This window comes from Pogona vitticeps, chromosome 6 (genome assembly GCF_051106095.1).
Source record: "Pogona vitticeps strain Pit_001003342236 chromosome 6, PviZW2.1, whole genome shotgun sequence".
Classification (NCBI taxonomy): domain Eukaryota; kingdom Metazoa; phylum Chordata; class Lepidosauria; order Squamata; family Agamidae; genus Pogona; species Pogona vitticeps.
The window spans coordinates 56,576,525-56,601,135 of record NC_135788.1 but is presented as its reverse complement, the minus strand read 5'-3'; the positions used below and the strand labels follow the sequence as shown (position 1 = coordinate 56,601,135).

The 24,611-nt window shown below is 41.7% G+C and overlaps 1 protein-coding gene across 22 annotated transcripts in view; it reads right to left on the bottom strand.

The window, feature by feature from the left end:
• EZH2 (enhancer of zeste 2 polycomb repressive complex 2 subunit) overlaps window positions 1-24,611 on the bottom strand; it is a 219,086-nt gene that overhangs the window by 171,609 nt on the left and 22,866 nt on the right. For 6 of the 22 annotated variants that reach the window (XM_078377416.1, XM_078377410.1, XM_073003572.2 and 3 more), the window contains exon 2: window positions 22,415-22,473. The exons of 12 other annotated variants lie outside the window; for them this stretch is intronic. Coding sequence is in view for 8 of the 10 variants with exons in the window: in XM_078377410.1 (XP_078233536.1) it covers window positions 22,415-22,416 (2 nt within the window). In the remaining 2 variants the exon portion in view is untranslated. Of the gene's footprint in view, window positions 1-21,986; window positions 22,100-22,414; window positions 22,474-24,611 lie in introns of all 22 variants that reach the window. 4 more of the 22 variants (XM_020811125.3, XM_073003576.2, XM_020811126.3 and 1 more) reach the window with 1 other exon arrangement.

Below are 24,611 nucleotides of genomic sequence, written 5' to 3'. Positions count from 1 at the left end.
GGTAAACTAATAGACACTTTGAAACCCTTCTTGACCAAGAGGGTAAGATGATCACCCGGAACCAGACCAACTAATATCAGACGGTTTGATAGAGAGTGTAAAACTATGAAGTATCAATTAAGAAGAGTTATTAAATTCCACAAACAAAATCAGTCTAAAAGTTTACCCAGATTTTTTTTTGATCTCCGCAATAAATATAAACAACTTCTCAAAAAGAAAAAACAAGCCTCAATAAAAGAATCTTATCGGGAACTTGCCCTGGCTTTGTCCCAGAAAGATATGGCAAAATTTTGGCGACTGCTTGCATCAGCAGAGGGGAGGTTTCGCCATGATCTGGATTCTTATTTACCCACTGAATGCTGGGAAGAGTATTACTTCAAATTATTCAATGATCCACCCTCTACTAGTGAAATATCTCTACCTCTAATATCATCTCCCAGTGATCTAACAATGTGGCCTCCAGTCACAATTAAAGAAATAAAATCATTGATTTCAACAATCAAGAGCAATAAAGCTCCCGGGGAAAATTTCATTCCCCCAGATATACTTAAATCTTTTCAGGACTGGTGGGCCCCAACCCTAGCTACCTTATTTACTTATATAGATACAGTGGGTGGCACTCCTAGAGAATGGTCATCTTCACTTGTCGTGCCCATCTATAAAGGCGAGCGAAAGGACCCAGCCAATTACAGACCTATAAGTTTGCTTGATGTAATAGGCAAACTTTATGCAAGACATCTTTTAAAATTGGAAGACTGGGTGATAGAATATAATCTTTTAGCTCCTGAACAGATTGGTTTTAGGGAGGGGCAGTCAACATTGGACCATATTTTTTTGCTTAACCATCTAATTAACAAATATGCTACTGCATCTTCAGGACAATTATACGTAGCATTTATTGACCTCAAAGTTGTTTTCAATTCCATCCCAAGAGGTCGTTTGTGGGGAAAACTTATAAATCTTAAAATAGACCCTAGATTGCTACAAAGAATCAAAGACCTCCATACTGATACTTCCCTAAGGATCAGAGCCGGCATTTCCGGTCAACTATCTAACATAGTTAAAACATCTAAAGGTGTCCGTCAGGGCTGTATCCTAGCTCCATTGCTTTTCAATTTATACATCAATGATATGGTAGCCAGGTTAACTGGACTGCAATTTTTCCCTGTAAAAGTAGGTGGAAAGTCTGTTTCAATTTTACTCTATGCAGACGATACCTTGCTAATATCCCACACACAAATAGGTCTTAAAAGATTATTAAAACAATTTAATAATTATTGCAAGGAGAACGCTCTTAATGTTAACTATGAGAAAACCAAAATTATGGTTTTCAATAGAAGACCTAAAGTACACAAATGGACAATGGATGGGAGAATATTGGAACAGGTAACTCACTTTAAATATTTAGCCGTGATGTTTTATCAGTCAGGTTCCTGGGCATTTCAGATTGATTTTACAAAGCAGAAATTTGAAAAAGCCATGTTCGGCATACTTAGATTCTGCAGAACTAGAGGAGGACATTTGATACCTCCCACTCTAGAAATTTATAAAACCAAGTTACTCCCCCAGATTCTGTACGGTGCTGAAATATGGGGAATTGGAAACCTATACCCACTAGAAGTAACCCAAAACAGATTTGCCCAACTATTGTTGGCAGTACCTCCCTCAACTCCCTCAGGCACTAGTTAGATTAGAATTGTCGATAATGTCAATAATGACACTCGTCAACAAATCAATAGTTAACTATTGGCTAAAAGTTTTGTTTACCACTCAGTCAGAATATTTAACATCATCATATGGGGAAATGAATTCTGGAACGTGGAAATCCTCCGTACTGCAACTAGTAGCCAAACTTGGATTTTCAGAAGAGTATGTAAGGCACCTTGGTCTGTCTGCAGAAAAAAGCTTATTAAAGCAGAGATTATTTGATCTCTGTTACCAAACAGATATAGATTCGCTAAGCACTCTAAAAATGGCCCTGTTCTATAAGATTATTTCATCTCCGCCTGTGATGAGATGGGATATGTGATTAAAATCTTGTATTGAATATGGGTTTTGTAATTAAGAAATGTGCAAGAGTAGACATGGTCTAGAGGGGCGGGGTAAAAATCAAATAAATAAATAAATAAATAAATAAATAAATAAATAAATAAATAAATAAATAAATAAATAAATAAATAAATAAATAAAATAGAGGTTCCATCTTGTTTCTCTGTCTAAAGGATCTTTGCTATGCTGACAAGGTGTTTGCCAGTGAGAGCTGGGAAAATACTTTTGTGCGAGCAGGAGAAAGAAACTTTGTGATAAGATAGATGGGTATTGTGACCCGTGGCAAAACCACAGAAACCCAAATAACATCTGTTACCCATGAGAAAGAAGGTCAGGTGGTACAACAGGACTGTTTGGCTAACAACGGATGGTGATTGGATGACATCGTGGGAAGGAACAGATAAGGATTTACCAGTTACTCTTGGAAAAGGAACTTTTACCTATGGACAATGTCATTAGTGACTCACTCTAATGTCTTTCAGGACCAACCTTTAAGTCATGAACTGCTTTTAGGTCACCCTTGGCCTACTCGCATGGATTACTCATACACACACACAGGGAATATTCTTGTGTCTTTTCATGGACTATTTCTATGGACTATTCTTGTGGATTATTTCTAGGACAATGGGATATTTTCTTTTACAGGATTTTTCCTTTTGTACAGGATTTTCATTTACAGGATAATGAAGGACTCTGGACTTTTTCTTGCCTGTTTGGATTATTTTGTTTTTCCTGATGGATTACCTTATTGGAACTATTTTTATTCTTTTTCTTGACCTTTTGAATTATTTTAATGTTTTTGGACACTTATATATATTTTCCTGTTTTCTTTATTTCACTACAGTTTTGCAATTAACCAGCAACATGTTTATTTGCTTGCTTTTGCATATCTTGACTTTTACTTTAAGGAACTTAATTTTTCTTTAATAAAATAATGATTATAAAACTCAATTGGTTTCCTGAACAGTAAACTTGTCTTAGGTCATCTGATGGTACATGCCTCGGCCTTGCATACTTAATGAGTCCTGCCTGTGGTGCATAGTATGTCTAATGACTACAAAGCCCACATGGTTTTCTATCAGAAAGATTCAAAGGTACAAGGGTGTTCTTAATAGGGCAGACTTGTAAGATGGGGAGTTGTACACGCCTAGCTGAGCTATGCGACTCTCTCAGCACATCTTAGGGTGTCCAATCTCCTAATTACTCTCTGTCCGACCGGTCAAGCATCCTCTTGGGGAGCTGATCGTTGACACCGCCTATGAATCTTCCTTCTTATTTTGCCGATTTAGTGAGCTTCGACTATAGAAAAGCCTTCACTCAGGCACGTCTTGATATGCTGCCACTTGCTAACTTAAAAGGGTGTTACACACAAACTCCATACTATGAGAGAGTTTGTTCCTGTGACCAAAAATCAGTTGAGGACTTAGTATATGTTGTGTTTTACTGTCCCCTATTCGTGACCCACCGTGAAAGGCTTTTGAAGCCTATTCTGGAAAAATATCCTGGAAGACCTGTCCAGAAAATGCTCAGGATCCTACTCTCAGACAGAGATAAATGTATTACATTTCGAATGGCAAGGTTTATATCTATACTTATGAAAATGAAAATAAAACTCGTAGCCCCCACTACTACTAATCAAGCTGTTATTTAGGTTCTTGTACCATTTGGGGGCCCCTTTCTGCGATAGATGCTTGTTATTGGCACCAGATATTGTCTTTCAACTGCCTTCATTTAGTTTTCCCTAGGGTATTTTCTAAGACGTTAGAGGTTTTTAGCTGTGATAGAAATTTAACCTGGTTTTAGTTCTCTTCCTCATACTACAGTGTATTGAACTGTACTGTATGATGTTGTTTTTATTTGATGTACTCTGCAACAGCCTGTGTGCTACACAATAAACGTATATGTATATGTAGTGGAGTAGTGGTTAAACTGCAGTACTACAGTCAAGACCCTGCTCACAACCTGAATTTTATATTAACAGCCTTGAGTAAACTGAGTTCAGTCCCAATGAGTACTCAAGGTTGATTCAGCCTTTCGAGGTTAGTAAATTGAATACCCAGTTCACTGAGGGGGATGTGTATAATTTAACTGCATAATTAAATTGCAAACTGCCCAGAGACTATGTGGCAGTATATAAAGTTAGGCTACCTACCTATAACCATGGTTCTCCTAGTAGTCCTCTGTGAATTTACACAAATGGATTTATCCTGCGCCTACGCAGAGCGTTCGGAAGATTCTAGATCTTAGAAAAAGTTAACAATTTAGCTTCCCCCCAAGGGTATAAGCTCTGCCTCCTCCAGCTTCCTTTCAGTTCCCTTGTCTGCCGTTACCGTATGGAACAGGTATCAAACAACGGTATCGTGATGGACAGCGGGGAGGAAGGGAGGGATGTGTGAATTCACAGAGGACCATTAGAAGAACCATGGTTACAAGTAGGTAACCTAACTTTCTTCGTAGTGGTCTCTGTGAATGCACACAAATGGGTGAATAGCAAGCAGTACTCACTGGATGATAGAAGAGATGACAGAACAGCCCTTCCAAATGCAGCATCATTCTTGGCCCTGACATCGAGGCAATAGTGCTTCGCAAACGTCAGGGGGTTTGACCAAGTAGCTGCTTTGCAGATATCTTGTATCTGGACACCTCTGTCCAGATACAAGATATCTGCAAAGCAGCTTCCTTCATGGATTGCTGCCTTGTTCCTTCATGGATTGCTCCCTTGTTTCCTTCATGGATTGCTGCCTTGTCGTGGCGAAGGGGCTTGAGTAACTCAGAGAAGCTATGGGCTATGCCGTGCAGGGACACCCAAGACGGACAGGACATAGTGGAGAGTTCCGACTAAACGCAATCCACCTGGAGTAGGAAATGGCAAGCCACTCCAGTATCTTTGCCAAGAACGCCCCATGATCAGAAACAAAAGGCTAAAAGATATGACGCTGGAAGATGGGCCCCTCAGGTCGGAAGGCGTCCAACATATTACTGAGGAAGAGTGGAGGACAAGTACAAGTAGCTCCAGAGCTAATGAAGTGGTTGGGCCAAAGCCGAAAGGACGCTCAGCTGTGGACGTGCCTGGAAGTGAAAGGAAAATCCAATGCTGCAAAGAAAAATACTGCATAGGAACCTGGAATGTAAGATCTATGAACGTTGGGAAGCTGGAGGTGGTCAAACAGGAGATGGCAAGAATAAACATCGACATCCTGGGCATCAGTGAACTAAAATGGACAGGAATGGGCGAATTCAGCTCAGATGATTATCATATCTACTATTGTGGGCAAGAATCCCGTAGAAGGAATGGAGTAGCCCTCATAGTCAACAAAAGAGTGGGAAAAGCTGTAATGGGATACAATCTCAAAAATGATAGAATGATGTCAATACGAATCCAAGGCAGACCATTCAACATCACAATAATCCAAGTTTATGCACCAACCAGCATTGCTGAGGAGACTGAAATAGAACAATTCTATGAAGATTTACAACACCTTCTAGAACTGACACCAAAGAAAGATGTTCTTCTCATTCTAGGGGACTGGAATGCTAAAGTAGGGAGCCAAGAGATAAAAGGAACAACAGGGAAGTTTGGCCTTGGAGTTCAGAACGAAGCAGGACAAAGGCTAATAGAGTTTTGTCAAGAGAATAAGCTGGTCATCACAAACACTCTTTTCCAACAACACAAGAGGCGACTCTATACATGGAAATCACCAGATGGGCAATATCGAAATCAGATTGATTATATTCTCTGCAGCCAAAGATGGAGAAGCTCTATACAGTCAGCAAAAACAAGACCTGGAGCTGACTGCGGTTCTGATCATCAGCTTCTCATAGCAAAATTCAAGCTTAGACTGAAGAGATAGGAAAAACCACTGGGCCACTCAGGTATAATCTAAACCAAATCCTTTATGAATACACAGTGGAAGTAAAGAACAGATTTAAGGAACTAGATTTGGTGGACAGAGTGCCTGAAGAACTTTGGATAGAGGCTCGTAACATTGTCCAGGAGGCAGCAACGAAAACCATCCCAAAGAAAAGGAAATGCAAGAAAGCAAAGTGGCTGTCCAATGAGGCCTTAGAAATAGCAGAGAGGAGAAGGGAAGCAAAATGCAAGGGAGATAGGGAAAGTTACAGAAACTTGAATGCAGACTTCCAAAGAATAGCAAGGAGAGACAAGAGGGCCTTCTTAAATGAACAATGCAAAGAATTAGAGGAAGATAACAGAAAAGGAAAGACCAGAGATCTGTTCAGGAAAATTGGACATATTAGAGGAACATTTTGCGCAAAGATGAACATGATAAAAGACAAAAATGGGAGGGACCTAACAGAAGCAGAAGACGTCAAGAAGAGGTGGCAAGAATACACAGAGGAATTATATCAGAAAGATTTGGATATCCCGGACAACCCAGACAATGTAGCTGCTGACCTTGAGCCAGACATCCTGGAGAGCGAAGTCAAGTGGGCCTTAGAAAGCCTGGCTAACAACAAGGCCAGTGGAGGTGATGGCATTCCAGTTGAACTATTTAAAATCTTGAAAGATGATGCTGTTAAGGTGCTACATTCAATATGCCAGCAAGTTTGGAAAACTCAACAGTGGCCAGAGGATTGGAAAAGATCAGTCTACATCCCAATCCCAAAGAAAGGCAGTGCCAAAGAATGCTCCAACTACCGTACAATTGCACTCATTTCGCACGCTAGCAAGGTTATGCTCAAAATCCTACAAGGTAGGCTTCAGCAGTATGTGGACCGAGAACTCCCAGAAGTACAAGCTGGATTCCGAAGAGGCAGAGGAACTCGAGACCAAATTGCTAACTTGCGCTGGATTATGGAGAAAGCCAGAGAGTTCCAGAAAAATATCTACTTCTGCTTCATTGACTATGCGAAAGCCTTTGACTGTGTGGACCACAGCAAACTATGGCAAGTTCTTAAAGAAATGGGAGTGCCTGACCACTTTATCTGTCTCCTGAGAAACCTATATGTGGGACAGGAAGCAACAGTTAGAACTGGTCATGGAACAACTGAGTGGTTCAAAATTGGGAAAGGAGTACGGCAAGGCTGTATATTGTCCCCCAGCTTATTTAACTTATATGCAGAATACATCATGCGGAAGGCTGGACTGGAAGAAACCCAAGCCGGAATTAAGATTGCCGGAAGAAATATCAACAACCTCCGATATGCAGATGATACCACTCTGATGGCAGAAAGTGAGGAGGAATTAAAGAACCTTGTAATGAGAGTGAAAGAGGAGAGTGCAAAAAACGGTCTGAAACTCAACATCAAAAAAACTAAGATCATGGCCACTGGCCCCATCACCTCCTGGGAAATAGAAGGGGAAGATATGGAGGCAGTGTCAAATTTTATCTTCCTGGGCTCCATGATCACTGCAGATGGAGACAGCAGCCCTGAAATTAAAAGGCGCCTTCTTCTTGGGAGGAAAGCGATGACAAATCTTGACAGCATCTTGAAAAGCAGAGACATCACCTTGCCAACAAAAGTCCGAATAGTCAAAGCTATGGTTTTTCCTGTCGTGATGTATGGAAGTGAGAGCTGGACCATAAAGAAAGCAGACCGCCGAAGAATTGATGCCTTTGAATTGTGGTGCTGGAGGAGGCTCTTGAGAATCCCCTGGACTGCAAGGAGAACAAACCTATCAGTTCTAAAGGAAATCAACCCTGAATGCTCACTTGAAGGACAGATCCTGAAGCTGAGGCTCCAGTACTTTGGCCATCTCATGAGAAGAAAAGAGTCCTTGGAAAAAACCTTGATGTTAGGAAGGTGTGATGGCAAGAGGAGAAGGGGACGACCGAGGATGAGATGGCTGGACAGTGTCTGCGAAGCAACCAACATGAACCTGACACAACTCCGGGAGGCAGTAGAAGACAGGAGGGCCTGGCGTGCTCTGGTCCATGGGGTCACGAAGAGTCGGACACGACTAAACGACTAAACACACACACGGACACCTCTGTATAGAGTGGTCGAAGTGGAGACTGCTCAAGTAGAATGGGCTCTCAAGCATTCTGGTACCGGTTGGCCCGCAAGTTGATACGCCAGCTGTATCGCCTGTACTATCCACCTTGATAAAGTTTGTGGAAAGGCAGGGTTGCACCTATTAGGCCCATGGTAGCAGAGGAAAAGAATCTGAGAGCTTCTGAAGTGCCTCGTCCTGTCAAGATAAAAGGCGAGAGCCCTCCTAACATCCAAGGTATGGAGCTTTCTTTCAAGTTGTGTGGGCGGTGATGGGAACAGCGTCAGCAGCACAACAGGTTGGTTGAGATGGAACTCCGACACTACCTTAGGAAGGAAAGACATGTCTAAGTACAGAGTGACTTTATCGAGATGGACTTGTAGATACGGCGGGTCTGATCGCAACGCCAAAAGTTCTCTAGAATGTCCAGCAAATGTTATGGCCACAAGAAAGGCAGTTTTAAGGGAAAGCAGTTTCTCATTACAGGTTGCCATCAGTTTGAATGGCGGTTTGGTAAGCGCTTCAAGGACCAGCCGAAGCGACCTGTGGCACAGGCAGCTGCAAGGGCGGCCTGATGTTCTGCAAGCCCTTGATGAACTTCTTGACCGTAGAATGAGAGAAGAGTTTGGTGGAGTCAGAATGGGGCGGTTGGTGGGCAACTATAGCCAAGATATAAACTTTAATGGTTGAGTTTGCAAGTCCCAAGTTAAAGAGATGCAGCACGAAGGTAAGTATGGTCAAGAGGGAGGTTGGGACTGGGGTGAGTCCTTTGTTGGAAGCAAACTGAGTAAATGAGTTCCACTTATTACTGTATAGGCGAGAAGTGGATGGCTTCCTAGAGTGATCTAGGACCGCATGGAACTGTGGGTTATCCTCCACACTGTCAGGTGACCAGACATCTGGATGGAGCAAGGTCCTGTTGTGTTGCGAGGAGTGATGGTATTGAAGGTAAGTGGAAAGTCTCCTCCTCTTAGGTGTACGAACCATGGCTGTTGTGGCCACCAAGGGGCGATGTTGAATGAGTCTTGCTACCATTTTGAACAGCATAGGTATTGGATGAAACAGGTAGGTTAGCTCCCCGGTCCATGGTATGAGGAATGCATCACCAAGGGACAAGGTGTCCCTGCCTGCCCTGGAGCAATATCTGGGCCACTTGGCATTGAGGCTGGATGCGAAGAGGTCTATGGTAGGCCGGCCACACAGGCGACATATGTCTCGGAACACCATATCATTCAGGGACCATTCATGCATCTCGGTGGGAAGTCTGCTTAGGCGGTCCACCAGGACGTTGTCTTGCGATGCAGTATGGATTGCATACGGGAAGATACGGTGTGCATGGCACCACTCCCATAGTTGAATTGTCAAGCAAAGGAGGGGTCAGGATGGACTTCCCCCTTGTCTGTTCACATAGTGCATAGTGGTGGAGTTCCCCCTTGTCCGTTACAAGTTGCACTGCCCTTCCCTCGATGCTTGGAAGGAACGCTCGAAAGGCGTTGATGACAGCGAGCATTTCTAGCTGATTTATGCAGAGCTTTCTTTGCGATTTTGTCCACAGGCCATGAATTTGCAGGTCCTGGCAGTGAGCTCCCCATCCCGAGGGGTTGGCTTCCATCGTTACCTGTACAGACAGGTAAGGGGATTGAAACTGTCTGCCCATGGACACGTTGTGGCATCAGTCCACCAGAGCAAACTGTCCATTATGCGTGGAGGGACACACAGTAGTTTCGTAGGGGAGTCCGTGAAAAGGTTGAATCGACGAAGGAACCATGACTGGAAGGGCCTGGCATAGACGACCACTGATGTTGTGGATGCCATTAAGCCCAATAGGCATTGGACATCCCATGCTGTTACGTGAGTGATGGACCGGAGTTGCTGTATTGTCGACTGCAGTTTGACAATTCTTTAAGCCGGGAGAAATGCCCTTGCTCGAGTAGAGTCTTGCTCCAATGTAATCGACAATCTGGGATGGTATTAGATGTGATTTCTGTCGACTGATTTGAAGACCGAGTCTGCATAGGGTATCGAAAGCGGTATTGATGGCCGCAACGGTGTCCTGGTAGGATATTGCTACCAATAGCCAATCGTCGATATAAGGGAAGATCTTTACTCCCTTGGTGCACAGATAGGCCACCACTGGCATCATACATTTGGTGAATTCCTGGGGGCTGTGGAGAATGGGGTAGCCACGATGGAGTTTGGCGGAGGGGTTTGCAAAAGTTCTATTAGGTAGCCCCTCTCGGTGATAGAGAGGACCCACTTGTCTGTGGTGATTCTGAACCATTCCAGAAGGAATGGGAGTAGTCTAATCGAATCCTGAGGGTAATCAGGAGTATTGCTTATCCCTGTGGAGAGGTTTGCAAAAGGACTGTTTCGGTCCTCAATATTGTTGCTTGGAGAGTGAAGGGTTCAGCTGCGACGGTTGATAGGACCTGTCGTGCTGGTGCTGTTTACTGTATCAAAAGGGCTGGTACTGTGGAGAAGATTGGTATGGTGTTTTCTTGTACGTTGACCTTTGGTACCGGTACAGTTGGTATGGTACATAAGACTTGGCTGTCTTTCTCGTTTTATGGATATTTTCCATAATGTCATTGGTCTTGGAGTTGAAAAGACCTGTGGCCTCAAAAGGAAGGTCTTTGATCTTGGCCTTGGTATCATCCAAGATGTTAGCAGTCCTAAGCCACGCATGTCGTCTGAGGGCTATGGCCATCAGCATGGATTTGGAAGTAGTATCAGCTGTGTGCTTCGCTGCCCCCCTTTGTTGTCTGGTGAGGGTGTTAGCCTCCTCGTAGGTATTGAGCACTTCAGCTTTTGAAGGATTGGGAAGCGATTGCAGCATGGGGAGAATCTTGTTCCAGAGGTGCTTCTAGTACACACCCATCGCTGCTTGGTAATTTGAAATTTTAATCATTAGTGCAGCCAGTGAGTAGAGTTTTTTTTTTTTTACTGAGAGAATCAGTCTTTTTCCCTTCTTTATTAACTGGGGTTATCGTAGATCTGTTGTGAGACTTATATTGAGTGGCCTTGACAATGATGGAATTGGGCATCAGGTGCTTAATAAGAAAATCAGAATCTGACCCATGCGTTTTGTAGTGATGCTGAATTTTGTGAGGGACTTGCAGAGTCAAAGGAGACTTGTCCCAGGAAATCTTGACCAGGTCGAAAAGTGCTGGTATTGAGCTCAGACTGGGCAGATAGGACTTGTCCTGCTCCATATCATGGAAGATAAAGTCTTTCTCTTGTTGTGGTATCTGTGCATCGAGGTGCAAAGTTCTTGCCATTCTTATGATGAGTTGGGCATAAGTAAAGTCCTCCATAGGGTCTTGGGAGGAGGTTCCTGCAATGCTTTCGTCGGCAGCATCGGCGTCAGTGGAAACTGAAGAGCCATCATCATGAAAAGACTTAGAGGCGAGAGAAGGAGAGCGATGAGGCAATAGATCTCTCAGTACTGGTTCGACATCCAACTGGGTTGACTGGGAGAAGGGCTCTATATCGTGTCCTTCAGGACCGGAGTACAGTATAGTGGTCTGTACCGTGGGATGACTCCTAGTATGCTTAGCGCGCTTTAGAGGCAAGGAAAGCACTGTGTGCGACAGTCTTTTCCGAGAGGGAGGGACTAGAGCTGCAGCTAAATCCCCTTGATGTCTCGAGCGTACATCTGATGGCGGAGCCGTGGAAGGGTACCAAGATTGATGCGGGCAAGTTGATCCACTGTAGTCGACAGGATAACCATATCCATGGTACAGAATAAAGAATGGGTGGCCATATGGTGGTGGGCCCTGTGGATGGTATCGGTCCTCAATGCGCTGAGGCTGGTAAGTGGAGATATGCTTGTGTTTCTCCATACACTTCTGAGGAGCGCCCAAAGCAAACTCCTGTTCCGACTGGGTCTCCGTATCTGCCCGCCGTGAGGATCGAGGGCTAAGATGGGCAATGGCCAGGCTGGAAGGTTCGACAGCCCCAAAGCAGTCTGAGCTTGGCGACATGCTCACGATATCTTGAAACATTTGGGCTGGAACTGCCTGTTCCTCCGCGTCCAAAAGCCCGACACCCTTTCTTGAAGAGTCCTCTAGCAGTATGGGAGCTGCAGGAAGAGGGAAAGGGGTGGCTGACGATGTTTTCTTAGGCCTCTTAGTCTTCTCCTTGTCTCTTTTCTTTTTAGCAGGAACAGCAGATCGCAATGGAGCCTTGGTAGCGACAGGCTTCATTGGCTTAACTGAGTCTTTTGGCTTGGCCAGAGGAGCCAAGGTAGGTGGAGGTTGCCCAACCATGCTGGGAGCAGATTTAGGGGTCTCCGATCATGGAGTTGATGCAGGGAGAGTAGCAGTTTCCATGGTAAGGGTCTTTTCATAGAGAAAAGAGGGAAGCCACTGGAGCCGAAGTTTAATAGCCTGTTTGGAGAGGCTCCTGCACACAGTGCACAACTGGGTGCAGTGGGATTCCCCCAGGCAAAACAAACACTAATCATGCCCATCTGTTAATGATATTTTTCTCAAACTAACAGTACACTGTTTGAAGCCCCAAGGGGTGATAAAAAAATAACAAAAATAAAAGGCAAAAAGGAGAAAAATGGCGGGGGAATCCGTTGCGAGGGGGAAGGTGGGAATGGCGTTGAGAACGGGAGAAAATAACTGCACTCGTTTCTTTTTTAATTTTTTTTATTAATACAACATAAACCTACTACCACACAAAAAACTATAAAAACAATTTAAAAATACAAAACAATAAGATACAATTACACATGTGCCCCCATCACCTTCAGGACTAGCATTAAACTTCATTCAATCCGTTTTCACTCCAAAATTTCATTGTTTCTTCCATCGGTGTATACCCCTTACCTCTTCGAAATATATATTCCAAAAATACATTCCATATTTTCTTAAAGTCATTATTTTTCAATTGGCCTCTTCTTATTTTCATATCACATGTCAGTTTATCTTTAATTGCCATATCCCATAATTCTCTATACCATTCCTCTAAGTTAAATTGATTATCATTTCTCCAGTTTCTTGCAAAAATTAACCTTGCAGCCGTAATCATTATTACTTTTAAATTCTTATTTTCTTTCAACAATTGATCTTTCTTAATCACATTCAGTAAAGCCATTAACGGAGAGACATTTGAATGTTCAATCCAATTATTTCAGATATTTCTTTAAAAATTAATTCCATTCTTTCTTTCTTATTTCACATAACCACCACATGTGTAAGTACATCCCCTTCTCTTTTTTACACCTCCAACATAATGTTGATACACTTTTATCCATTATATTCGTTTTAACCAGCATTAAATACCACCTCCATATTACTTTGTAACAATTTTCTTTTATCCTTACTGGCATGTTCTTCATAATTCTCTGATCCCATATTTTATCCCATTCTTCACCTATTACTTCTTTATCCAAATCATTTTGCCATTGCATTTTTAATCCTTGTGTAGCATGTTCAGCTTGCATTAATAATTTATATATTTGGCTTACAGTTCCTTTTCTTTCAGTCTTTTCCTCTACTTTTAATCCTTTTCTATAATCTCTTTAAATTTTGTCATTTTTCTACCTTTCCCTTCTTTAGTGTTCCATTTCCTTGTCCACCTTTCTAATTGAATTATATTTAACCATGAAATCCCCTCTCCTACTAATACATTTTATATCTTCTTTATCTTTTATCTTCTCTGTCCAATCTTTTAATCTGCTTATCTGTTTACTTTTTAATATATTCTTGAAGTTTTTTAGATTTTCCAGAAAATTCCTTAATTCCACCACCTGAGATAAAGGAGAGATCGGTGGATTCAATAAACCTCTAAATTATTTCCAATTTTCTAACATATTTTTAAGGAAATGATTATTAATCTTTTTAACCTCTTCTCCAATTTTTTCTTTAAACCATAGGTCGGGGAACAGGAGTAAATTACCCCAAATGGGGTAAAAGTGAAAATCCTGGGGGTAATGAGCAGGCTGCTACCCCCCTCCCTCCCACCCACCCGCACCCTCTGCAGCCAAAGCTTTAATTGTAAACCACCTCGCCCTGTTACTTCCTTTGTTGCAGCAGGGCACTTCTAAATGCTCCGTTTGTTCAGAGATGGGGGAGATAAGCTTCCCTAATTTGTTGCAGCTGGGGATTAGCCCCGGGCAATCAGCCAATCCGGGGCTTCTGAATGACTGCTTCCTCTGGAAGTGACTGCAAAGAAGCAGCAGGAGGGAAAGGAGCAAGCAAGGGAAGGAGGGAAGAAAGAAAGGTGCGAGAGAGCGAGGACTTCATCAAGCTTATTTATATGTACAAAATGGAGGGAGGGAGGGTGTGTGTTTGTGTGTGTGTGTGTGAGAGAGAGAGAGAGAGAGAGACTACTCAGAACTGAAAATGAACAGGCAGGCAAGCAAAAGAGAAAGTGAATTAAGGCGGGGGAAGGGTGGCTTTTTAAGGTGCTGTCTAGGTTTATCATTGCTTTCCTCCCAAGAGGCAGGCATCTTTGAATTTCTTGGCTGCTGTCTCCATCTGCAGTGATCATGGAGCCCAAGAAAGTGAAATCTGTCACTGCCTCCATCTCTTCCCCTTCTATTTGCCAGGAGGTGATCGGAACAGTGGCCATGATCTTCCTTTTTTTGATGTTGAGCTTCAGATCATTTTTTGCGCTCTCCTCTTTCACCCTCATTAAGAGGTTCTTTAATTTCTCCTCAATTTCTGCCATGCTTTTCCATAGTCAATGAAGCAGTAGATGTTTTTCTGGAACTCTCTGGCTTTCTCCAGAATCCAGCGCATGTTAGCAATTTGGTCTCTAGTTCCTCTGCCCCTTCGAAATCCAGCTTGTACTTGTGGGAGTTCTCGGTCCACATACTGCTGAAGCCTGCCTTGGAGGATTTTGAGCATAACCTTGCTAGTGTGTGAAATGAGTGCAATTGTGTGGTAGTTAGAGCATTCTTTGCACTGCCCTTCTTTGGGACTGGGATGTAGACTGATCTTTTCCAATCCTCTGACCAATGCTGTTTTCCATTGATGATGATTTTAAAAAGCACACTGGTCCTTTGATATTGGGCTGTGGCACCAGGGTGGGTGACATGACCTTTAGCCTGGTTTGTTCCTTTTTGCACACCACACATAGAATGATTAAAGTGGTAGGGACCCCCCCCCCCCCAATTTTGCACTGGCTGTCTCTAGCAAGCATGTCATTGCTAGCACCACTCTGGCAGCCACTAATGATCCTCTGCAAACTAGCAAAAATGTAATGCAACTTGCTAGGCACCTTGGACACCTTACTACTCCCTATATCACACCATGGCGGGAGTGCAATGTGTTCCAGCAAAAATAATGCACATCTTTATCAAATTTGGTGCATCCTGCTAGTTCGGTACACAGCCTGTGTACATTCAATAATATTTTTAATTCAAATAATGTATGATTTCCTTCCTTTTGAATCAAGGGGGTAATGTCGGCGTATATAAATTTTGGGGGGGTAAAAGGTAAAAAAGTTCCCTGACCCCTGCTCTAAACAATATACCTTCCACTCTTTCTTGTATACCCTCCATCTCAATATCTGTCCAGATTAAATTTTTGTTACCCTTAATTATATCTGGGATATGTCTAAGATGATTCGCTATATAATTGTATGTTAGGTAATCCAAGACCTCCTCTTTTTTGTGTAACATACCATAATTTTTTATTGATCCTCACTCATTTATTTCCATTACAGTAACAATTTATCATTGTCTGCCACTCTTTCAGTTGTTTTTCTGTAATTTTTATAGGAAGCATCCAAAATATAAAGATCAATTTAGAAATTATTTTCATTTTACATAATGCTGCTCTTTAATTTCTGATATTCTTTTATCCTTCCATTTATCTCTGTTTTTAATCTATCCAAGTTTATTTTAATTATTTCTTGTAGGTTCCAGGTGATATTAATCCCTAAATATTTCCTAACATTTCCAATTTTACCTTCAAATATTATTTTCATTTTTCTTTTCTCCTCATCTGAGTGATTTAACAATAAACATTCTGACTTTCCCCAATTTACCCTTAACCCCGTTATACTCTGAAGTTCCTTCAAATGCATTTTAAGCCTTTCAATTGTTTCAGCTGGATTTTTAACTATTAATAATGTATCATCAGCAAATAAATTTATTTTACCATTTTCTTTATTATCTATCCCTCTAATCTGTTTATCATCTCTAATTATCTGTGCCAATAATTCAATTATCATTGTAAATAGAACTGGAGATAAGGGGCAACCTTGTCTTGTACCTCGGCCTAGGTGTATTATCTCAGTTATACCATCATTAACTATTACTCTGGCTATATTCTGTGAATAAAGTCGGTGGATTATCTGATTAAAATTAGGTCCAAACCCTAAATAGTTAATTAATATCTTTAACGAATTCCATTCCACTGAATCAAATGCTTTAAATATATCTAACGATATTACTCCAGCCTTAGAATTAATTTCTTTAATCATTAAATCAGACATTTGCCTACCTAGTATGAATCCATTTTGATCTTTTTCAATATATTTCCACATAAAACTATTCAATCTCTTTGCCATTATTGCCGTGAATATCTTAGCATCTTCATTTATCAGTGATATGGATCTATATGCTTTCATATTTATAGGATTTTTATCGGGTTTCAATATTAAAACAATGAGTGATTCTTTCCATGATAGTGGGATTTCCTCTCCCTTTAATATCTTATTAAATAACTATTTTAACTTTTGTATTAGAGTCTTTTTAAATGCCTTATAATACTCTGGGCCTAATCCATCTGTTCCAGGGGTCTTTCCTGCCTTTAGGTTATTTACAATATCCTCTATTTCTTTATCCGTAATCAGCTGTTCCATTATACCGTTTTTGCCGGCGTACAAGATGACTTTTTGGCCCTGAAAAACATGCCTCCAAGTCTTGTATGCCGGGTGCATGTCTAGCAAACCCTCCCTCTCTCCCAGCAAAGTCACTTATCTGGTAGTAAGACCCAGTAGAGCCCCACTCCTAGCCCGGGAACAGCCTGACTCTAGCGCCGAACAGCTGACTGTCGGGACAGCAGAGAGGCGGCAGCCATTTTGAGATGCGACCACATGGCTGCTGCCTCTCCAAAATGGCTGCCGCCTCTCCAAAATGGCTACCGCCTCTCTGCTATTCCTTCTTCCAGCAAACCCTGGCTCTCTCCAAAAAGGAACCAAAAGGGGCAAAAGGAACTCTCCCCATGATGCAGCTAAAGCAGAATCACGCATGTGGAAGAGGGGGCAGTCTTATACAGCAAGTATATAACAAACTCTACATACTGAGTGGGAATGTTGGGGGGGGCGTCTTATACACCCAGTCGCCTTATACACTGGCACATAGGGTATTTCTATCCTCGTCCAAGACTTTCTTGTTAAAATTATTTTTATGTACTCTTCAATTTTTATTATGAAAGGATTATTACTATTATATAAGGTTTTATAAAATGCTTGAAAAGCTTCCAGTTTCTCCTTCATTTTATTACATCTTTTTCCATTCATATCTTGTATTACACTTATATTGCTTTTATTCTTTTTTTATAGATGACGCTTTAGCTAGTAATTTAGAATTCTTATTACTATATTCAAAAAAGTTCTCTTTAAATAAATTAAATTTCTTTGTACCTTTTCCAAATGAATTCCTTCCAACTCCTTCCTCTTTGCTTGTAATTCTATTATTGCTTTTTTAACTCTAGTATTCATAACTATTCTTTCTAATTCCTTTATATTATCTTCTAATTCCCGTATTCTTTTCCCCTGGTTTTTCTTAAGTATGTACGACATCTTACATGCATACCCTCTTGCTACAGATTTCATTGCATCCCAAATTACCTTAGGTTGACCTCCTCCCTTCTCATTTATTTTCCATGTTTCTTCTAAATCATTTTGAAATTTTTCAATCAGATTTGGATACCTAAATATATTCATATCAATTCTTCACCTGTTTACCTCCTTGTAATCACTTTTAAGCATCAACTCCATATTCACTCTGGCATGATCCGAAATTTGTATGACTTCAATGACTGTATCATTTAGCCTAGGCCAGTGTCCCCCAATGTTTTTACTACTGCTGACCGGGGGAGTCTCTGAGGGAGGTGGGACGGCCCTTCGCACTTGCCCTCTTCAATGCACGTGCGCAGAGGTTTGGGAGTGTGCGCGCCACAGGCGCGTGTGCATTTCCTCACTGCTTCGCGCATGCACAGGAGTGCCTGCACAACCACGCGCCCACGCCACTCCTGCGCACTGGCGCATGCTTGAAAGGGTGGGGGAATGTGTGCCGCCGGTGGCAGCAACAGAAGCCTGCAAGTCTTTTTTTATTTTTATTTTATTTTACCTGGCTCTTGCCAACCCCATTCTCATCGCCACCGCTGCTGCCAGGAGGAGAGCACCTGGAGCACCTGGGCCTTGCTCTCCCTCCCGGTTCTTGCCAACCCCCTCACCCCCATCACCACAGCTGCTGCCGGGAGGAGAGCACCTGGAGCACCTGGGCCTTGCTCTCCCTCCCGGTTCTTGCCAACCCTCCCACCCCTGTCCCCGCCACTGCTGCCAGGAGGAGAGCACCCAGGCCTTGCTCTCCCTCCCGGCTCTTGCCAACCCCGGTCGCCACCACCGGGCCGGGCCACCAAGACAGACCTCTCCCCGCCCCCCATGCACAACCTCCCCTCCCCACAGCTGCTTTGCGCCCGCGTGGGCTTGCGGGAAGGGGTGAAGGACTCAAGCCGGCACTGGCACGTGCGCGCAAAGCAGCTGTGGGGAGGGGAGTGTGTGCGGGGGGCGGGGGAGGTCTGTCTTGGCGGCCCGGTCAGGCTCAAGCCAGGGACCGGCAATGGGCCGCGGAATGGTCCTTGATGACCTCCACCCTAGGCAACAAATCTTTAGATACAAATATATAATCTATTCTTGAATATGTATTATGCACCTATGAGTGAAAAGAGAATCTTTTCATCACCTTTTAACTCACTCCATATGTCTTTCAAATCTGTTTTATTTATTAATCTGTTTAATATTGTAGTTTTGATTTTCCCTTCCCCATTTTTCAACTTTGATTTGTCCTTCTTCAAATCCATTACCATATTGAAATCTCCTGCTAATATTACTGACCCTTTCCTCAATTTATCCAGCCTTCTCAATATATTTTCTAAGAATTCTTCTTGTCTCTCATTAGGTGCATACACATTTACAAGCTTAATCTCTTCACCTCTCATTTTACCTTGTATTATCAAATATCTGCCTTTACAGTATCTTTTTCTATTTTCTCAATCACACTTTTTTGATACTAATATTGCCATGCCTCGAGACTTTGAGGTCCCAAAAGATTTTTCATATATTTGGATCCATTTGCCCTTCAGTTCATTAAAACCCTCCTTTTTTGATGAGTTTCTTGCAAAAATACAATATCGTTATTACTTTTATTCAATACATTCTGTATCTTAGCCCTCTTTATGTTAGACCTGAGACCCTTAACATTCCATGTTAGAAACCTTAAATGTTTAACCATATTCCAATTTATTTATTTTTTGAGAGTTAATGCTAATCCTGGTTGGTGTGTTGCAGTGCTCCCCCAATTAAAGAACAATAAAAAAACCCTTGAGTTCCTAATGAACTCATCTACCACCTGATTCCCCACTAATACTTTTCTCCCCCGCATCCTCTAATAGTCTCTACTGGTCTCTTCTACAGAGCCTGGGGGGGAAACATGTCTATCCCAGTCCATCACGACTCTCTCCCTGTCTCACTCTGCTATATTATATGAATCCAATTTACCTCTATCATATCCTTACGAATCCTTATTGTTGTTTTCCCTCATATATCTACTAAAAACTAAAAACACAAGAACTAGAGAAAGAAAATTCACATATAAATTTCCAACCTATTTCATATGGTAATATCTATAGTTTTTACAATTTTTTCCTTTTTGTTTTTTCCCCTTTCCTCTTTTTTTAATGTATATTCCTTCCCAGAATTCTATATATCTATCTATATATATGTATATTTTCCAATTTGTTCCTCTATTCCCAGTCTTCCCCTTTTTAGATTCCTTTTATCTCAATTTATTCCCGTTTATTCCTCCCCTTTCCCCCCCTCCTCCCAATATAATTAACCATCACTGGGTAACTCCATGAAAATCTCATTATCTTCTTCATATAGTACCATTCCATTCTAAACTTTTTTTTCTTTCTGCTTTACCCATTGTTATTTTATCACATTATATTACAGCTTGCTCATACCAGGCAATCTCCATTTACATCGAATATTTTATATTTATTAACTTTTACTCTCTTGATTTTCTGCGTCCCCTAGTCTTCCTTTGTTGTTTTGGAATTGCTCCTTGTTTTTCTTTTTCCTGTTTTTCTTCATCCTGTTGTTGTTCCTGTTCATCTTGATCTTGTTCTTCTTATTTTTCTTCCTCCTTGTCGCTCTCAATCAAATCTCGCTCCATTGTTTCCTCTTCCTCCGATTCTCGACTTGGCCCTGGTCTCTCCAACAACTTCCTTTGCTCCTCCCATTCTTTTTTTGTTAATATTCCTGAATCCTTTAAGAAGTCCAAAGCCATTGGAACTGATGCAACTTTATGAAATTTTCCATCATGATGCACCTTTAGAAACACCCCCAGCTATATTTCACACTTTTTTTGAAGGAGAGATATGATGACCCTCATTTTTATTCTAAATTGCATCATTTCCTTTCAATTGCATCATTTCATAATCATTAAAGACCTGCATAGAATGATATTCAAATACCAAGCTCCCTGGGTTCTCCCGTAGAAATTTCATCAGTTCCTCTTTTTTTCCTGAGGCTTGAAAATCTGATCAAAATGTGACGAGGTTGTCCTTTGTGTCTTGAACCAACTCTATGTATTTTATCCAAATCGTAAGCAGTCCAGTCTATTTTTGGTGCCGTCTTTTCAGCCAGGCCAGTGCTAGTTCCATTAAATCCTTCTCTTTAGAGCCCAAATCTGCAATTCCCTTTAGTCTAAATTATTACGCTGATTATAATCCTGCATTAAAATCATCTGCTGCTGTAAATCTGTTGTAGCCAGTTCATTTTCCAGTATTCTAGCAGAGTTTCGATTTGCTTGAGTTTGCAGCTGTTGAAGATGTTGATCAGTTTGCTTAAAATGAGAGTCGAATTTCTTATTCAGTTCTTTATACGGTTCTTAATATCCTTTCCCATGACTTCCATTTGTTGACTCAGTTGCACAATATTTTCATTCACCTTTGTAATCGCTTCCAACACCAACTTCATCTCTGACTTATCACCTTTTTGAGCCATTCCTGTTCCCTCTGTTTCTGCTGCCACTTTTGACAAAATCTCCAAATGTGTATCTGAGGGTTTACTTCTTGATTGTGCTTAATAATCCCTTTTCTTTAAAGCTTTACTCTCTTGCTGTTCAGACCTTGGTTTCCTCATATATTTCAGTAAGAATTCAGTAATTTCCTGGACTTTTGACTGCTATTTTTATTGTTGTCAGCAGATGGAGCTTACTAGTCGTGTTCGAAAGTTAAAGGTTTAACTTTCGTTTCTCTTCTTCTCTTCTGGATTTGTAACAAAAGTGAAACTTAGTAAAAGTTTATTTTTCAGTCTTTCAGTGTATTTTCAAAATACCAAATACGTAAGTTATTTCTCAGACTACTAAATTCTTTTTATTTTCTTATTTCACTTCGTTCCTTCTTCTCTATTGGATTCTTTATTTTTTACTCCTGGCAGCTCTCAAAATTCAACTCCCAGCTTAAGCTCAAGATAGTTCCCCCGGCAACTCGATAAAAGTTTTCGGCTGATGCTTTCAAAAACACAGCCTGTTAATTTAAGCAGTTTAAAAAGCTTTCTTGCAAGCCATGATGGGAAATCTCGTCCGCACAGTCCCCCACTGAGATAGCTGTTTCCTCCTCCTCCTACAGCTGCAGCTTCCCCTGTTGTTTTATTGTTGTTTTAGAAGAAACAAACTGCTTTTAAACTCCTCTCCGTTGCCCAAGGATATCACAAAGTTTAAAAAATCACTTACATATCAATGAGCTTGTTTTTTTGCTGCCTCATGTTATTTCAAAGTGAGAGCCTCGGGATTCTCAATCCGCGACCATCAAGGTCCAGGACACGCCCCTGCACTCGGTTCTGACACTCAAGTAAGAAAGTAAAGTAAGGAAAACAAGTAAAAATTAGGAGCTTAGGTGGAAAAGAAAGCCCAAAGGACTAAAAACCTTCCTGAAAGTCACTCTATTCCAAACGTCCTACTGGAATGGCGGAAAAAGAGGAACTGAAAGGAAGCTGGAGGAGATGGAGCCTATACCCTTGGAGGGGAAGCTAAATTGTTTCCTTTTTCTAAGCTCTAGAATCTTCCAAATGTCCTGTGCAGGCGCAGGATAAACCCATTTGTGTGCATTCACAGAGACCACTACGAAGAAGCAGCACACTTTTGCTTTGCTTTTTACTCACATGAATATTGCACCCGCACAGCTGGCTCTTGGACAGAAATCTCATTGTGTAATTTATACCTGCAGAAAAGTGATGCCATCAACAGGAGGTGAAGGTAAGAAAAAGAAGGAGAGGAAAAAATCAGGTTTTCCCAATTCCTGTATAATACTTTTCATCAAGCAGAAGTCAGGATACAGGAGGTGGAAGTCTTAAACTAAGATGTAACTGTAAGTCAAAACCTGGAGGGCAATCAAATTGTAGAAAAGGTGAAAAGTCGACTTGATATCGCAGCATGAACAGATTGGATGACAGTACATTTTGTGTTCTCCTTCCCCCTTTTTCCCCCATATCGCCCTTTACCTTTTGTACTCCTTACCTTATCCCTAGTTTTTTAAAATTAAAAAATTAAAAGCAGGTGAAAGTCTTCAATGACATTGCCAGCAGGAAACTTTCTACAGTTTCTATTCCTTTCCTCCAGGTACCACGGCTTTCAAATGATGAAAGGGATTACACAGGAGTATGAAAAACCATTGGACAAAAATAGGAAGTGCTTAGCAAAAAACACTCCCAGTTAATGATATCATCTGCCTTCTGCAATTGTAGTTATACTGATAGGATTTCAGTCATTATCTAGCTGAGTAGTTTTGGTGGGAACCCTGCCCCACTGTACTGTGCATACACAGTCACATTCTAGTGATTTTCTTTAGTCCCATATTTTCCATGGTTAAAGAAGCAGTTCCTGCAAAGTTCTCTTCCTATCTTACTTCTTTGCTTTGCTTACATTTATAGTCTGTTCTTGCAAAGAAATTTTCTTTATCCCAACACATATACACACATTTATACTCATACAGGGGGAAGACTGCTCCCACCAATGCATATCCAAACTGCTTTTTCTGTCATAGAAAACCACCCTAACCTTTCCTGCCAAATCTGCAGGAAAGGACAGCAATGTCCTTGGAACTGCCAGACCAGAAACCACCCATTTGCCTGAAGAGCAATAGAGGGAGCAGCCCAAAACAGGCCCCTGCACACTCTTTGTTCATTTACAAGAGAATTCCTATTCCTCCTTCCACCTACAGGGCAGAACCATTACCAAATGGTGATTTTCAGGAGGAAAACTCTCCGATCAGTTTAAGTTCAGGTTCTTCCAGAGGAGTTCTACTTTCATTTTCTGTCCTTTTGGATACTTGGTCTTTCTATAAACCCAAAAGAGCCTGAATCTTTCAGTTTTCCTCATTCTGGTTTCTGACAATGGATCAAGTTAAGCCCTACAGAACACTCAAAACTGCTCTAAAAATCCAGGCCCAGGCAGCAGACAATATTCCATGCTACAAGCACAGTAACAGTACTCGAGGAACAAGATCATCATCAGGTTTATGTACCAGACATATTACATCATATCCTAATCAGCATCATCAGGAAAGAAACAGTATATGAGAAAGAGAAGCATCATCAGAGTCATCAGATCTCATCAACATCATTGACCAGAATGAGGAAGCCCAAATGGAATATGGTAATTTCATTACCCTCTCTTTCAGAATCAGAAATATAACATACTTTATAGAGGCTATTCACTGTAAACCAAAAAATGTCAAAAATTAAAGGAAGCACCTCTTTCATATGATTTTACATTCAGGTTGACCCAAAAGTCCCATATGTGCTACCAACCATCCAACTTTGATAAGAACTTCATCAGGCTTCATCCCAGTCAATGTTCCCTCTAAGCTCTGTGCCTGCACAGTGCTGCATCTGTGCTGTGCACCCACAGTCAGTGTTGCTGCCCGTTTGATTCTGATCATGGCCAGAACCCCCTGCACATTGGGTGGGGTTTCCATTCAGTGCTGGTGGGAAATTGAATCTAATTAAAGAGCAGCAATTTGTTGTCCTTTAATGACATTCAATTTTCCACCAGAGGAAACCCCACCCTGTGTGCGCAAAGTTACAGCCACAACCAGAACCAAATAGGCGGCAACACTGGTTGCAGGTGCACAGCACCAATGCAGCACTGTACGGCCATGCACCTGCACAGCTTACAGGGAGCGTTGGCCCCAATATCATCCTTTCCCCTAACCTCAGTACAGCGGTGCCCCGCATAGCGACGTTAATCCATTCCGGATTAATCGTCGCTATGAGGAAACATCGCTAAACGGAACGGAAAAACCCATAGGAACGCATTAAAATTCATTTAATGCGTTCCTATGGGGGATAAACTCACCGT